This window comes from Phragmites australis, chromosome 10 (genome assembly GCF_958298935.1).
Source record: "Phragmites australis chromosome 10, lpPhrAust1.1, whole genome shotgun sequence".
Taxonomy (NCBI): Eukaryota; Viridiplantae; Streptophyta; class Magnoliopsida; order Poales; family Poaceae; genus Phragmites; species Phragmites australis.
This window is the reverse complement of record NC_084930.1, coordinates 30,106,394-30,120,849: the sequence shown is the minus strand read 5'-3', so window position 1 is coordinate 30,120,849 and position 14,456 is coordinate 30,106,394. Positions and strand designations below refer to the sequence as shown.

At 43.2% G+C, this 14,456-nt stretch overlaps 1 protein-coding gene across 1 annotated transcript; it reads left to right on the top strand.

Annotated features, from left to right (window-relative positions):
* The first annotated feature begins 1,170 nt into the window (after positions 1–1,170).
* Positions 1,171–5,468, top strand: LOC133930653 (uncharacterized). Its single transcript, XM_062377346.1, has 8 exons — positions 1,171–1,602; positions 2,480–2,988; positions 3,083–3,155; positions 4,074–4,154; positions 4,233–4,296; positions 4,666–4,753; positions 4,968–5,052; positions 5,143–5,468. The coding sequence occupies exons 1-8, from the start codon at positions 1,483–1,485 to the stop codon at positions 5,224–5,226; spliced, it is 1,104 nt and encodes a 367-aa protein (XP_062233330.1). The 5' UTR covers positions 1,171–1,482; the 3' UTR covers positions 5,227–5,468.
* Positions 5,469–14,456: the final 8,988 nt, after the last annotated feature.

Sequence of the window (14,456 nt, the reverse complement as noted above, 5' to 3'; positions counted from 1 at the left end):
GTAGACACACTAGATAAACTTAGAACACATTTAAATAGAAATTAAGATAGGTTTATCGTGTGAAGTTTTTAAAACTATTAATTTCTAAGTATCTTAATTCACTCCCCTCTTAAAGTCACTATTCCTCATACATCGAGGGCATCAAGACATCACATAGGTCTACCTACATGCGAGGTTATCGCTGCCTTGAATCCGTGCACGATGTGGAGCATCCTCGCTCGATTCACTCACATCATTGTTGCTTGAGCCACAATGAGGAGATCTGGATGTTGCATCTGTCGCAAGATCAGGCTGGGAAGGGAGGCTTGCCGTTCCAATGGCGGCTAGAGAAAGGTAAGGGGTCGATGGAACGGCTTATGAGGGAAACAAGGAGGCACGGGCGATGGGTAGGTCTAGAGAGGAGGAGTCTAGGAGTAAGGTGGGCGAGGAGAACGAAGTGAAGCTAGGGATGCATGGACGGCTATTGGTCAAGCGATTTCTTGGCTTGTCAAGTGGTTAGGAAGGGGCCACTTTGGCTGCAAGATAGGTTCCAAGAGTTTGATCAAATGGCTACTGTTCACAAACGAGCGATTGCTTGGATGGTTGGTCGCTCTGGTGTGAGCACCATAGACGCAAGTTCAAGACCCTGGCTCGGCACGCGTTCGCATCCGGGGTTTTGCCCCATCCAAATTTAGTTTAGAATAATTAAGGGTACGCATACATGTGTGTTTTAGTAAGTGTGTATCTATTGTAACTGTATATTTAGAGCGTGTATATGTGCGTGCGTGATACGTGAGTATAGGGTGTGGTGTGCGCGCTATGTACGCTTAAAAGACGGCCGGCGTCCTGCTGACACTAAATGCCGCAACCTCGGTAAGGCAACCCAGGTTGAGGAGTGGTATTAGGCTATTAGCTAACAATGGTCATACAGTAGCTACAGCGAGAGTGAATCACCCTGCGTGGATCACCTGTAAAATTTCGGGTTAGTAGGATCGGTGGTGTAGCAGACTAGACCGAGCATGGCGCCAGCCCACATGGCCCAAGCAGACTCGGATGGGCCGGTGTCCAGCCCACATGGTCCAAGCTTCGGCCTGACCGAGGCGCCGAGCGACAGGAGTACCGAGTAAGCCTGACTCTGAGCCGTCACGCACGCGCCCCACGCTGCGTGGCAACCGCCAACCGCCGCGAGGCAGCCGAGAGAGCGAACCGGACACATCCCACCCGCGCACGGCACGTCCGCACGTCACACTCGCAGCCGCGGATCCGCCCCCACGGCCCCACTCACAGGCCAGCGAGCTCTGCGCTTCCACTTGCCCTCGTCCCACCTCTCACCGGTCTCTCACTCAACCCCCACCGGGCCCGAACGCTCTCGACACCGGCCGCATCCGGCGGAGGAGCACGGGGAGCTGCATCTCGTGGTGTTGATCCGGCTCCCTTCGCGTGCCTCCTGAGTCCTGACCTGAACCCGATTTCACCAGCGCAAGGACGCGGGCCCAAGCGGGGATGGGGTACCTGCCGGCGCTGGGCGGGAAGGCCGCGCATCTGGTGTCCGACCTTGCCGCCGTCATCCTCAACCCCGTCTCCGAGCGAGAGCGCCAGCGGCACCACCCCTCCTACCTCCCGGTGAGCGCCCGCCCCGCCCCCACCTCATTCCACCCCCACCCCCTTCGCTCTGCAGGCTGATTGCTTTGCTCCGGAATTCCGTCTCATTCCTGCGCCTGCCGTTCTTGATTCTAGCAATTAGCCGACTAGCGAGCAGAACAGAGTGCTGCGAATAGAGATTGAAGTGTAGCGTCGTCTTGCTTCTAGAGATATTTCGTTTTCGGGTTCTGCACTTCTGCTTTTGTTGGGGTTTTAGGGTAGATTTCCTGTGGTGATGCTATTTGGGGGCTTTGAGATGGGATGTGGATGCTATTATGGAATATACGGATTCAGGATCTTGTCTTCATGGTAGACATGTGGTGTGCGGAAGAGGCCTCTAGCGATACTCAGTTGTCAGCAGAGTACAAATATGGAGGCAATTGCATTGCGATAGTAGCAAACCTGGAAGACGGTACTCTAGTTATGTTCTCCTATGCGTTTGTAGAACACTGAGAACAGAAGTTTTTTTAAAAATGTTCGCCTAAGTTTCTGTCGTTTTGGGGGTAGTGGTTTAGGGTTCTTTCTTTTTTTGGTGAAACATTTGTTTCAGACAAGCTGCTTTTGCTGATGGGTTGTTGCAGCTTGCAATTTGGAGATAAGTAACATACATTGGGTAATGACAAACTGAAAAGGTTTCTTTAGACAAGATTGTAGTTCACTGTTATGCTGTAGAATTTTGCATCGAGCAAACATTAGAATGGTAGCTCCACGAACAGAGAAGAAACTGAAGCTGGAAATCATGATGGTTTGTGTAATTTCTGTCTTTCTGAACAATTGGCTACTACAATTGCACTTACTGTCAACATTTTATTGACCATGCCATGGATTTAAAAGCTTAAAGTTTCTTAATCTCTTGTAGGAGGCTACTGAAGGGAAAGATACCCTATACGATGATGAAGATTCTGACAAAAATTCCGAGATTCCTAATGGTCCTGACACATCTTCCTTCAGAGCATTTCTGATGTCATTTGTGTCGTCCCCAAACTCTAGTAAAGATTCAATAGAGACTATATCTGAGCATAATCTGAATGTGGAATATCCAACTTTAACACCTGTTGGGAAGGCAAGCAGTGGAAGAAAGGGCTTGCTTAGTAGAGGGAAGCATTCTATTGGAAAAATTATGTGCAAAGCAGGTAGACTCAGTAATTTCATACAAAAACCCACCCACAGCATTGATGGTGAAATCCTAGGACAGACAGAATCAGTTGCACCTGGATTGGAGTTGAAGGGATCAAAGGAATCTGCTTTACATGATGAGTTGCCAGCTATGTCTGAACCATCTATGCTTCTGTCAGAAAGGATGCGAGCGATTCTTTATACATATCTTCCTGTTCTTGTTCAAGGAAAGAACTGGATGTTAGTATACAGGTTCGAAGCATCTCTGCAATACAAATGTGTGCTGTTTATTGTCATCTTCACAGTAATACTTAATTCTCTGATATTTCTGTTTACACTTCTGCAGTACCTGGAGGCATGGAATATCTTTGTCTACTCTGTATAGAAGGAGCATGCTTTGTGCTGGTCACTCACTTCTGGTATGCTACACACGATCACTTTTTACCCTTACATGAAATATAATAAGTCTATTTTTTTGCTTTTGAGTTTTGACCCTTGTATGAAATATGATCACTCCACTTGTACTTATCATCTTCGCATGCTATCTATTGTTATGCATGTATTGCTGCTAATTTTACTGCGATAAAATGCAAGATCATGTCAGTATGGCATTCTCCAAAAAGAAATGTCACTCTGGTCATGCAACGTCAAAACCTTGTTATATCATTTCATATAACAGAGATTTTCCATATTTTCAGGTTATGTTTAATACAGTGCAAAGTGCAAACAGCAAGTATAAATTCAAGACCTTAATATTGCAAGTTCCTTAGGCAATTCATCTACCAACTGGTGGCTCAAATTTCTAAGTGATAGACTCAGAACCTGTTAAATGTTGAATTCCTTTGACAACACCAAACAAATGTGCTGTGTAGCACTGGAATTATACATGTATCTCCTTAACACCCATGTAAAACAAATTCAGTTCATGCGGCCAATTATTTTCTCCAGTTGCTTTGCTGACTTGATTTTGCCTTGGAAAGCTTGCCAAAGAAACACCTTAACCTTCAGATGCACCTTGGATTGCCATACTTCATCCATCCATTATGCTATTCACAACTGTGCCATTGGATTTTGTCTTAAGACGCCTCTCTCTCTCTCTCTCTCTCTCTCTCTCTCTCTCTCCCTCCCTCCCCCTCCCTCTCTCTCTCTCTCCAAAAAAAGAGATACGGTGAAGTCTCTTTCCCCCCCTCTCTAAAAAAAGAGATATGGTGAAGCTTGGATTTCTAGATAAAACTTCTGCTTACATTGATTGTGCTCACCATTTTGGCATAATGCTCTAGTTTATTCGTTGTGCAATTTAATCGATTGTTTCTACACAATAATCTGTGCTGTCACAGATAGTCGGGGATCGAAGAGGAGCAGTTTTTGGTGGTTTGGTTGAGGCCCCACTGCAGCCAATTATAAAAAAGAAGTATCAGGTTCCACACACATGCCGATGATGTTTCTAGATATCTATTTTACCTTACACTGATTGTAATTTTCATTTAATCTTGCAGGGAACAAATGACTGCTTCGTGTTCACCAATGTAGACGGCTCTCCTGTTATATACCGGCCAACAGGTAATTTATGTTTATTAATTTACAGAATTCCGGTAACAACATGAAAAACAAGTACACATATTTCTTGTGCATTGGTTTTTGTCACTTTGAGTTCCAAACTGTGCTATTGTGCCATCAGCACTGAAGTGGCTCCCTCGTCTTATACGTCTATGAAACATGTATGCTTATCCTAAATGCGTAAGATCTAAAACATTAACATCTTTTATGAAAGTTTTTGAAGGGTCCATTGTAATTAATGTTGTTCTTACGGAAAAATTGTGTTAATGTTGTTGATCTATTGTTAGGATGCATCATATTTCTAGAAATGAATATAGAGAATTCTCCTAAATTTTTGCTTCCTTAGGATCTCTTCTAAATTTTGAATTGCAGGTGCTAATAACTATTTCACGTTTTGCTCGCCTGAATATTTGGCAATGGGAGGTGGTGGTCACTTTGCGCTTTATCTTGATGAGGACCTGTAATCTCTGTCCTTCCCTTCCACCTTGTGACAAATTTCTGTTTCCTTGTTCATATTAATTTGCTGATGGAAAATTCATCAAGAAATGTTAATGGAGAATATGTCAACTTTCAGGCAGAAGCACATGTCTTCACACCTTTTAGCCAGTAATTCCATCTAATATTCTTTTATGTATTTCACATATTTTCCCTGGCTTCTGTGTTGATCTCTGCAGCCTGAATGGTTCAAGTTCTACCTCAGAGACTTTTGGCAACGCACGCTTATCACATACTCAGGAATTCAAAGTCAAAGACGTGGAGGTACAAAAATAAGCTCCGGTTATGCTTCAATTTTCATTACTTCTCACGATGAAACCTGATAGCAATAAGCCAATAACCTATGCGATGCAGCTATGGGGCTTCGTCAATGCTTCCAAGTATGAAGAGATGCTCACGATCAGCCGCACCGAGAAGCCTGGAATTTGGAATCTGTAACCATTCGGAACACACTGAGCTCTTGATGGTTGACGCCAACCAATCTTCTGTTGGCTTGTACAGTTTTGTAGTATATAGTCTTTGTAAGAGTTTTGTCTGTTCTATGTGAGTATAAAATGTCTATAGAATGTACATCCCTGGTCGACTCTGGAGCAAGTGTCTTTCATGTTTGTAAATATTTCACTAAATTTTAGGAAAAACTAGCGTGTAGTAGCACTCAATAGTCAAAATTCCACTGCCTAGATTGAGCCTTGAGATTCGTAAAAACACACTTTTGAGATATGTGCAAGAAACCATCTTGATTGGTTCACTGCAGGAGCAGTGGCCAAGGTAATAAATGGTGGACAGAAAGGGAATTTTTAAATAATATTATTTTTATTGAAAAATTATAAAAATAATAGTTAAATTTATAAAATTACAAGAATATATACTTATCGGCATGCGGAGTATCAATAAGGAACTCTGTATACTGACAATCTACGTGATCGTGGGCTCGAAGGCATGTTGACATGTATGTTGTGCTAAAATGTTTGTTAATACTTTGTGTGCCGATAGGCCCCAGGTAAATACGATACGGGTGTTTTGCTACTTGACAATCAACATACCTGTTGGTACACCATTTATCGATAGGACTATCGATACTTGGAATGCCAACAGGCTTGCTGTCACACCATTTGACGACAGGTAGGTAATATCTCTTTTTTTTTTCTTCCCTTATTAATAATTTAAGAAGAATCATGCATTTAATGAGGTACAGTCGGTGCTCAATGTACATCCGCACGATATCATGAATTCAAACTCTTTCGAAAATATCAACTACGGCTACACGGAGGCTAAGGCAATGAGGTGCGTGAAGTTGAGCAGCCTAAAATGTTTGTTGTGGAAATAGTTGTCCAAACGACACCACGAAGTGGTTCCTTTTTTCCTTAATTTTGGTTTGATGTAATTTTATTAATATTTCTTTATTTAGTTGATGTAAAATTGTGTGAGTAATTTTTTTTAGTGAAGTAACGTTGGGAGGATACAAAATCTAATTTTTTGAACAATAGTAGTTGTAAAGCATAATTATTATAGAACTCGGTACGGAGATTACATACGCTGGTAAATATTACATGGGATATGACGTTTATCGTCACTACGCGAATAGGCCATAACCATAAAGAGATGACGACAATAAACGTTAGCATGTATAGTACACATAAAGACTAATCTAATAGCGTGCAGCTGCTAAACCTAACATATATTAGAGAATGAAAATATGTTGGTTACAATAGATGTTCTCTATTGAGTGCACCTAAAATATTTTCCCTTTCTCAGGGCGTCGGGGCCCTCCGCCTTAGCGTGACGGTCTCTCTCCAGCTTCCTTTCCTTCTCTACTTCACATGCTTCAGACGCAACGCGTTTCTTTGCTACCTTCCTCATGTGCTCCTCCTCCTAACACTTCAGCTGTAATTCCTTCTTTTGTTGTTCGTACTCCTGACGTTCGTAAGCTTTCCTCCTCCACAGCATGGTCATGTAGACCCACCACTTCTGATCCTCAGTTTGCTCCATGTCTATCCATCCCATAAAGTTGCAAATAGGTGAAGGAGACTAAGAAATGAAATAAGAGGGGAGATTAGTAAGACAATGTATGAAACCGTATGGAAAGTGCCACAAGGGTTATTTATGTTACTATACCGGTGAGTACTCATACGGTTCATATCAAGGTGGGTCGTACTAGTAATTGGCATACATGAAGAAACGTTTGTCATAGGTATATGAGATGTTCTGGGACTCACGAAGCCTACAAGGGTCGTCACAGAAACGCATCAGTGGTCCGATCCCCTGGGGGATGAAAATCCTCCAATGTTTCTTGGGTGGGCTTGGTGAAGCTGAGAAAGATATTGCAGTTGAGAGAGAGCTGAGGAATTAGTGGTCTATCTATGGTTGAGGGTATGGTTATTTATGGTGGCTTGGGGCTGGTGTATAGACTGAGTGCATGGGTATGACTAGGGGTTAGAGCATGGGAGTATTGTGCATAAGGACAAATGAGCGGGGGTTTCCCGTGAAAACTGGAACAATTATTGTACTGATGCTTGTCAGAGATTCCTTATGAAAGTTGTTGCTTGGTGTGATCATTAATTATGCAAAAGTTCAGTAAGGAGTTATCGTTGCCTCTACATGGAAGACAAGGAATCTTATGAAAGCATCGGACTTAGGAAAAACGTAGTGTTTGAATGATAAATCCCAGGTATTTCATTGATGAAAGTAAAGTACATCATATATTAGGGTCATCATAAGCATTTGTTGTCTGTTTGTGGCTATAGTATAGAAGGCAATATGCACCGACTCGTACCCTATTTGTACATAATTTATGACAAGTTACAATAGTATGTAGTACTCAATCACTAAATGAAGCATGCCTTATAGAAATACATATTGTCAGGGTGAAAGAAAATATCTACTGGGTTGGTTGAAAAGATGAAGCCTTCTCATCCAGATATTCTCAGCGGATCTCTTGGAAGTTACATCCACGGGGGTAGAGCTTATTGCACACGTACCCTTGTGCCAGTTCACGTGCCACAGGCCCCAGCACAGCTGGTAGGGTGCACATACGTTGTGAAGGAACATTTATGTTACTGCATGTAGTGGGGTATTTATCCCACCACTCTTCATTGAACTCTTATAGCCTCATCTTCGGCCGTTCAACATCCGCACGTCTCATTGCATCAGCCTCATCGTAGTCGTAGTTGATGTTCACGTACTCTTCTTCGTCCACGTACTATTCATACTTGCATCTAGGCTTGTCGTACTATTGGATGGATGTCATACACACTTATCCCACATTGGTCCCAAGTAATCGTGACAAGCGGGAATGGTTTCTAGCGTGATATTTTACCACAGTCACACCGCGGCATGCGTGCGTCATGCGCTTCTATCTGCAGCTCGATCTCCCTCTTGTTTTGCTCTGGTTCTTCATTTCTCTATGCTATTCATCCTCACGCTTGAGTCTGCCAAGGATGTCGTGCCATAGCTCATATGGGCTCATCTTGCCTTTACTCTTGTCGGGCCTGGACCCAGTAGCAATGGAAGGGATTGTATGGGACTAAGTTGGAGATGAAGTAGCCATGAATAGGTTACCCTTATATACAAAGGGGGGAATATTGCCATAAACTGTTAACTGAGGGAGAGTTATTGTGATGTCAGTTTGGGTCTCAGAGGATATTGTCGCTCATCTGTCAAAAGCGTCTGCCGACAAAGAGAGAAAGTGGTACGATACTATATAAGAAGGGATAAGGTCACGAGCGAGTATTTCCTCATCAGTTTACTACATGGAGTGAAGATGTGTCCAAGCTATAGGTGTCGGTCAGTTGTAGCTGCAGGTGCTATGGATGTGATGCATCACGCGCTCGAGCATCTTCTCTGACAACATGGAGTGGTTCCTTTTACATCATACATGAACAATCTGAACTAATGATCAATGATACAAGGTGCTTGTGGCATGTTTTAGAGAGCAATGATACAAGGGGGAATATTGCCACACCGTGCAATACTATAGCAACAAGGAAAATGTCACATGTATTAGCGACAATAATTGATTCGTACCGATTCATCTGCATAGAGGGGAAATGATACATACAGAGTGGTGACTTTCATCCTAGTAGGTATAAGGCCACGGGCCCGTGTTTTGTCGCCAATTTTGTGAGGTAAAAAAGGTTTGTAGAATAACAGCCGATGATAATTCATTTGAGTACAGTTACATAACACAGTTACAGTGCCATACGGCACACACATAGGAAAGTTACATTTTTTGTGGCGTTAGGTATCATGGTCGATACAAAATATAAGCATAACATGTAGATACGCCTTAGGGAAAGTAAATAGATGACCTACAATGGAGTCGCACCATAATCAATCCTCGTCACTTGATGCTTCTTTCTTACGCACTTGGGCATGGGCTTCTTTCTCACGCCTCCAATTCAGCTCATCCTCGTCCCACTTCTTCCTTTGATTCCCCCATTCCTGGTCCTTGGGGGATATGAAATCATCGATCCACTGGTGAAAAGCACACACCCCGGTTGGTCACTGAATGCGATTTGATTCACCCATTCGTGTGGCACTGCATCAACAGGGAAAAACATGTGCATGAGTCAAAGGTTCAGTGTCTTATATTGACGAAGGGCATCAGATACTTTGGTAAGCTCATCATTGTGAGTCACTACAGTGGTAGAGAAAAACCTATGCATCGTGTCTATCTACTCTTCTGTGATAGAAACCAAGGAAGATAAAGCAAATCCACTCAATGGGTTTGGATGTTATCTTGGGAATAAATTGGTTGATCCAAAATGATGCAGTCATCAAATGTGTGCCAAGATCCATTTCTCTTGCAAGTTCTTTCGGTGATCGGGTCACTCTAAGCCTTCATGGGAGTGGCCCATATCTTTATGCAATGGAGGGTGTCGTCTCCATAGATCTTGTCTATATGCCCGGTGCTCTTTGTGAAGAAGAAGGATCAGTCTTTGCGGATGTGTGTTGACTGTCGTTCGTTGAATGTCATCACCATCAAGAACAAGTATCCCTTGCCACGGATTGACATTTTGTTCAATCAGTTGACCGGTGCCCGGGTTTTCTCCAAAATTGATTTGAGGTCGGGTTATCATCAAATAAAGATTCGACCGGAGGATATTTCGAAGACAATTTTCTCTTCTCGCTATGGACTGTATGAATTTATGGTTATTTCCTTTGGCATGACCAATGCGCCGGTGTACTTTATGTATTTGATGAACATAGTTTTCATAGAAGAGCTTGACTGGTTTGTCATGGTTTTCATTGACGACATTCTCATTTACTCCAAGACCGAAGAAGAACATGCGGTCATCTTCGTGCCGTTCTTGAGAGACATCGGGAGCATTGCCTTTATGCCAAATTCAGCAAGTGTGCCTTCTATCTTAAGGAAGTATCTTTCCTTGGACACGTTTTTTCTGAAGGTGGTGTCACAGTTGACCTGAGTAAAGCGCATGATGTGCTCAATTGCCAACATTTGGAGTTTTTCTCAGACTTGAGGGCTATTACCGCCGATTCATCGAGAGTTTCTCTAAAATTGCCAAGCCCATGACTGAATTGTTGAAGAATAATGTCAAGTTTGAATGGTCCGAGGCGTGTGAAGCAGCTTTCCAGACTCTGAAATCTCGTCTCACAACAATATCGGTTTTAGCACAACCGGACATTCACAAGAGCTTCGATGTGTATTGTGATGCCTCTCGCATCAGGCTTAGTTGTGTTCTCATGCAAGAGGGTCGCGTGGTTGCTTATGCTTCACGCCAGTTGAAGCCACATGAAGAGAATTACCCACTCATGATCTAGATCTTGTAGCAGTAATACACACCCTGAAGATTTAGTGTCACTATCTCCTCGGGAATGTGTGCAACATTTATACCGACCACAAAAGTCTCAAATATATTTTCACTCAAGCCGATCTCAACATGAGAGAAAGGAGATAGCTCAAGTTAATTAAGAACTATGAGCTGGAGGTCCATTACCATTCAGGAAAGGCAAATGTTGTTGTCAATGCCTTGAGCCAGAAAGCTCAGTGCAATTGTGTTATGGTCTCGCCTAAGAGCTCCACCCTTTGTGATGATTTCCAGAGGCTTGAACTCAAGATGGTTCCGGAGGGTTATCTCCCCAACTTGGAGATAAGGTCAACCCTCATGGACCAAATCAAAGAGGCTTAGAAGAAAGACAAAGGCATGGAGAGGATTCGTGGCAAGCTCAAGGAAGGCAAGCCAAATGCTTTACACTGGACGACGAAGGTGTCCTGTGGTTCGAGAAGAGAATAGTGGTCCCCAAAGTTTTGAAGCTGAGGAAGAAGATTCTGGATGAAGCTCATGATTCGTTATTGTCCATTCAACCTGTGAGTAAAAAATGTACCAAGATCTCAAGCCAAGATTCTGGTGGACTCGCATGAAGTGAGAAATTGCTTGATACGTCACTGAGTGTGATGTTTGCTGGAGAGTGAAGGCCGAGGTTCTTAAGCTGGCTAGTACGCTCCAGCCCTTACCTATCCCTGAAGGTGATATGCCCTAGAGTCAATCATAAAGATGATTGTATCACACGTCTATATTCATGTACTTCTGAATAATATATTATTCTAATAATGACTATCATTTACTTTGATTGACAAGTATGTGACGTGTTCATAAAAATCTTTGTTTATATCATGATGTTATTCTTAGTCGATCCGTAGTTGCATAGCTTTGTGATGATACATAAGACCAGCACATATATTGATTGATGATCATATTTCAAGGTCATAGGTATAGAGATACCAGTTTAATAATGTGGATATTTATGTTAGAGAACATAATATTGGATAGACCCATCTTGAGATAATGTTGAGATTGTTATTATGATGTGCCATCAGTTGTTATCTCAAATGGTGTACCTACAGGATCCTTAGACCTGGGATTGTCATTAATTTCCAGAATGTGTAGTGATATACTTTGGGGTTGCCAAACTAAAAGTGCATCTAGGCCCCGTAAGTGGGTTTTGGCTTATTGATGACAAAACGATTAAGGATCTAATATGTTTATCTAAGTCATGAACATGTTTTAGTCTAAATTGAGAAGACATATGATGATTGACGCCCTTCGAAAAGAAAAGAGAAACAACGAGGAGTACTCAATAGGATTTAAATTTCTCTATTTTTGAAATTGAGTCTAGGATAGCTGCTCTATTAAGAGGGTTGCATTTGATTGCTTGTTTAGTGTCTCAATGCTCAAGATATCCTTTAGTACCAATAAATTGAGAGACACACTCACTCACGGACACCGGGATTTTAGAAAGAAGTTCACTGAGTCCGGAGTCTCCGGTGTTCACCGGATACTCCGGTACTCAGTATTTAGACCGGAGTCTCCGAGACAGACTCCGGCAGAGGGTGCTCGGTTCCGTTTTATTTTAAATTGTCTGGAGTCTCTGGTGTTCACCGGATACTCCGGTAGTTGGTGAGTTTTAAGGCCGGAGTCTTCGAGGGAGACTCCGCCAGAGAGCCTTGGTTAAGTATTTATTTTTGTTGAAAAAGACCGGAGTCTCCGGTGTTCACCGGATACTCCGGTAGGAGAAAATATTTTTACCGGAGTCTCCGAGGGAGACTCCGGCAAGGGTGGCTCGGTTAATATTTATTCTTTTGATAAAAAGGACCGAAGTCTCCGGTGTTCACCGGATACTCTGGTATCTGGAGAAGCTAGAGGGTCCGGCAAGTCTTCGGACTTTGTCTGAGTGGTAGCCCTATCATGACCGGAGACTCCGGTGTTCACCGGAGACTCCGGTAACTTAACAGAACCGTAACAGCTAGTTCTGACACAATTCTGTGACCGTTCTGACGCCGTTTTGGAATTGAGACCGGATACTCCGGTGTTCACCGGATACTCCGGGTTAGGTCTGTCAGAACAGTAACGGCTAGTTTTTGAGAGAAGGCTATATATACTTTCACACCCCATGGCATTAAATGCTTACTGTTGCTGCTGAACTCTACACTCCTAGAGCATTCAAAGTCCCTCCAACCATCTCTAGTGCTAAGTTTTGCGTAAATTTAGTGAGTTTGGGTTTGGAGTGAGATTAAGGCACTTGAGCATTGAGTTCTTCATCGAGCATTCGCTGTGATCATTTCTCTTGGAGCTTTGTGCTTCTAGACGGCAAGACGTCGCCCGTAGAGCACCCAATCTTTGTGGAGTGCCACGAGAAGTTTGTAATCGACTTCATATTGAGTAAGGAAATTCTAGCTTGATCTTTGTGGTCGCTAAAAGAGGATAGGGTTGGAAATGACCCGACTCTTTGTGAGCTCCTCAACGGAGACGTAGGTGCTTCTTGTGAGGTGGCCGAACTCCGGGACAATCCCTTGTGTTCTCATTTGTGCAATTTACCTAATTGTGTAGCTTTGAGACTTTTCATATAAATTGTCTTAGTGATCATCTTGCTAGTATTTATTGTTGTTTAAGCTTTGTGATATCTAGTAGACTTAGTATCACCTTTAGATTCTAGCTGTTCGCGTTAATTCTTAGTTATTCTCGAAATCCTGTATAGACCGGAGACTCTGGACTAGACCGGATACTCCAGACTGATCGGAGTATCCGACCTTCACCAGAGTATCCGGCAGCTTTTAATCCGCTATTTAGTTTTAATTTTTCAGAAAAGCCTATTCACCCCCCCCCCCTCTAGGCACTTTCACAAACGCTATTCCGTAACTAGGTAGTCATAAAGGTAGTTTTTGGGTTTGTTATGAAATATGTCGTGGGTTGCGAGCGATCAAGATCGAATTTGCCCCTCCTTGATAACAGGAGAGATATCTCCGGGCCCCTCGAGGTAGGTGAATTGAGAAAGTGCATGGTCAACAAATATTATTAAAGAGTTAATTATGATGAGTCCACTACTTGATCGAGTGAATGGTCGAGCTATCACAAGGGTGGGATGTATCTCGCCTTGAGCTTGACTAGTATCATGAGGCGAAGGGATCGGTGTCTGTGTCTATCAAGTTTCAGCCGATATGATCTTTTGTGTATATTTGGGAGTCAACATGTCCTGTTGGAGACCGCTATTGATTTCAGTTTGGAAAGAATTTCCAAGTCATAGTCGTATGTACATGAGCCTAATGGGTCACACACTCAATGGGTTGGAACAAAACATGTGAATTGGACATAATCACTTAGAACTGGTCGAGGTCACGACAGACCTAATCGGGAGCTGGTTGAGAAACTGGTCGAGGAGCACGACCACCTGCTTGGAGTTGGTCGAGGAGTGTGACCATCTGCGGGGGGCTGGTCGTGGTTCTGATCGAGAAGCTGTTCAAGGAGTTTGACGCGCACAATGTTGGATCGGCCTACTCCATCTCTTCTTCCACTGCACTGCATGTTGAGTTGTAATGATCTATGATCTCCTACTGGCATAGTTTTCTGGGTGAATGTGGTAGAATTTTTTTGTTTTAGGCTAGCGTAGCCTACCTGTTTCACAACAATCCCCTCCTAGAGTGGGAGGAGATCGGTATGGATTTCATTACCATATTGCCAAAGACCCCTAAGAGGTATGACTCGATTTGGGTCATTGTAGACCGACTCACAAAGTCAGCGCATTTCTCCCTGTGAAGACTCGATACAGTGCCGAGGACTATGGAGAGTTATACCTCACCAGAATTGTTTGCTTGCATGGGATTCTGAACAAGATCATGTCCGATCGAGGCACTCAGTTCACCTCTCATTTTT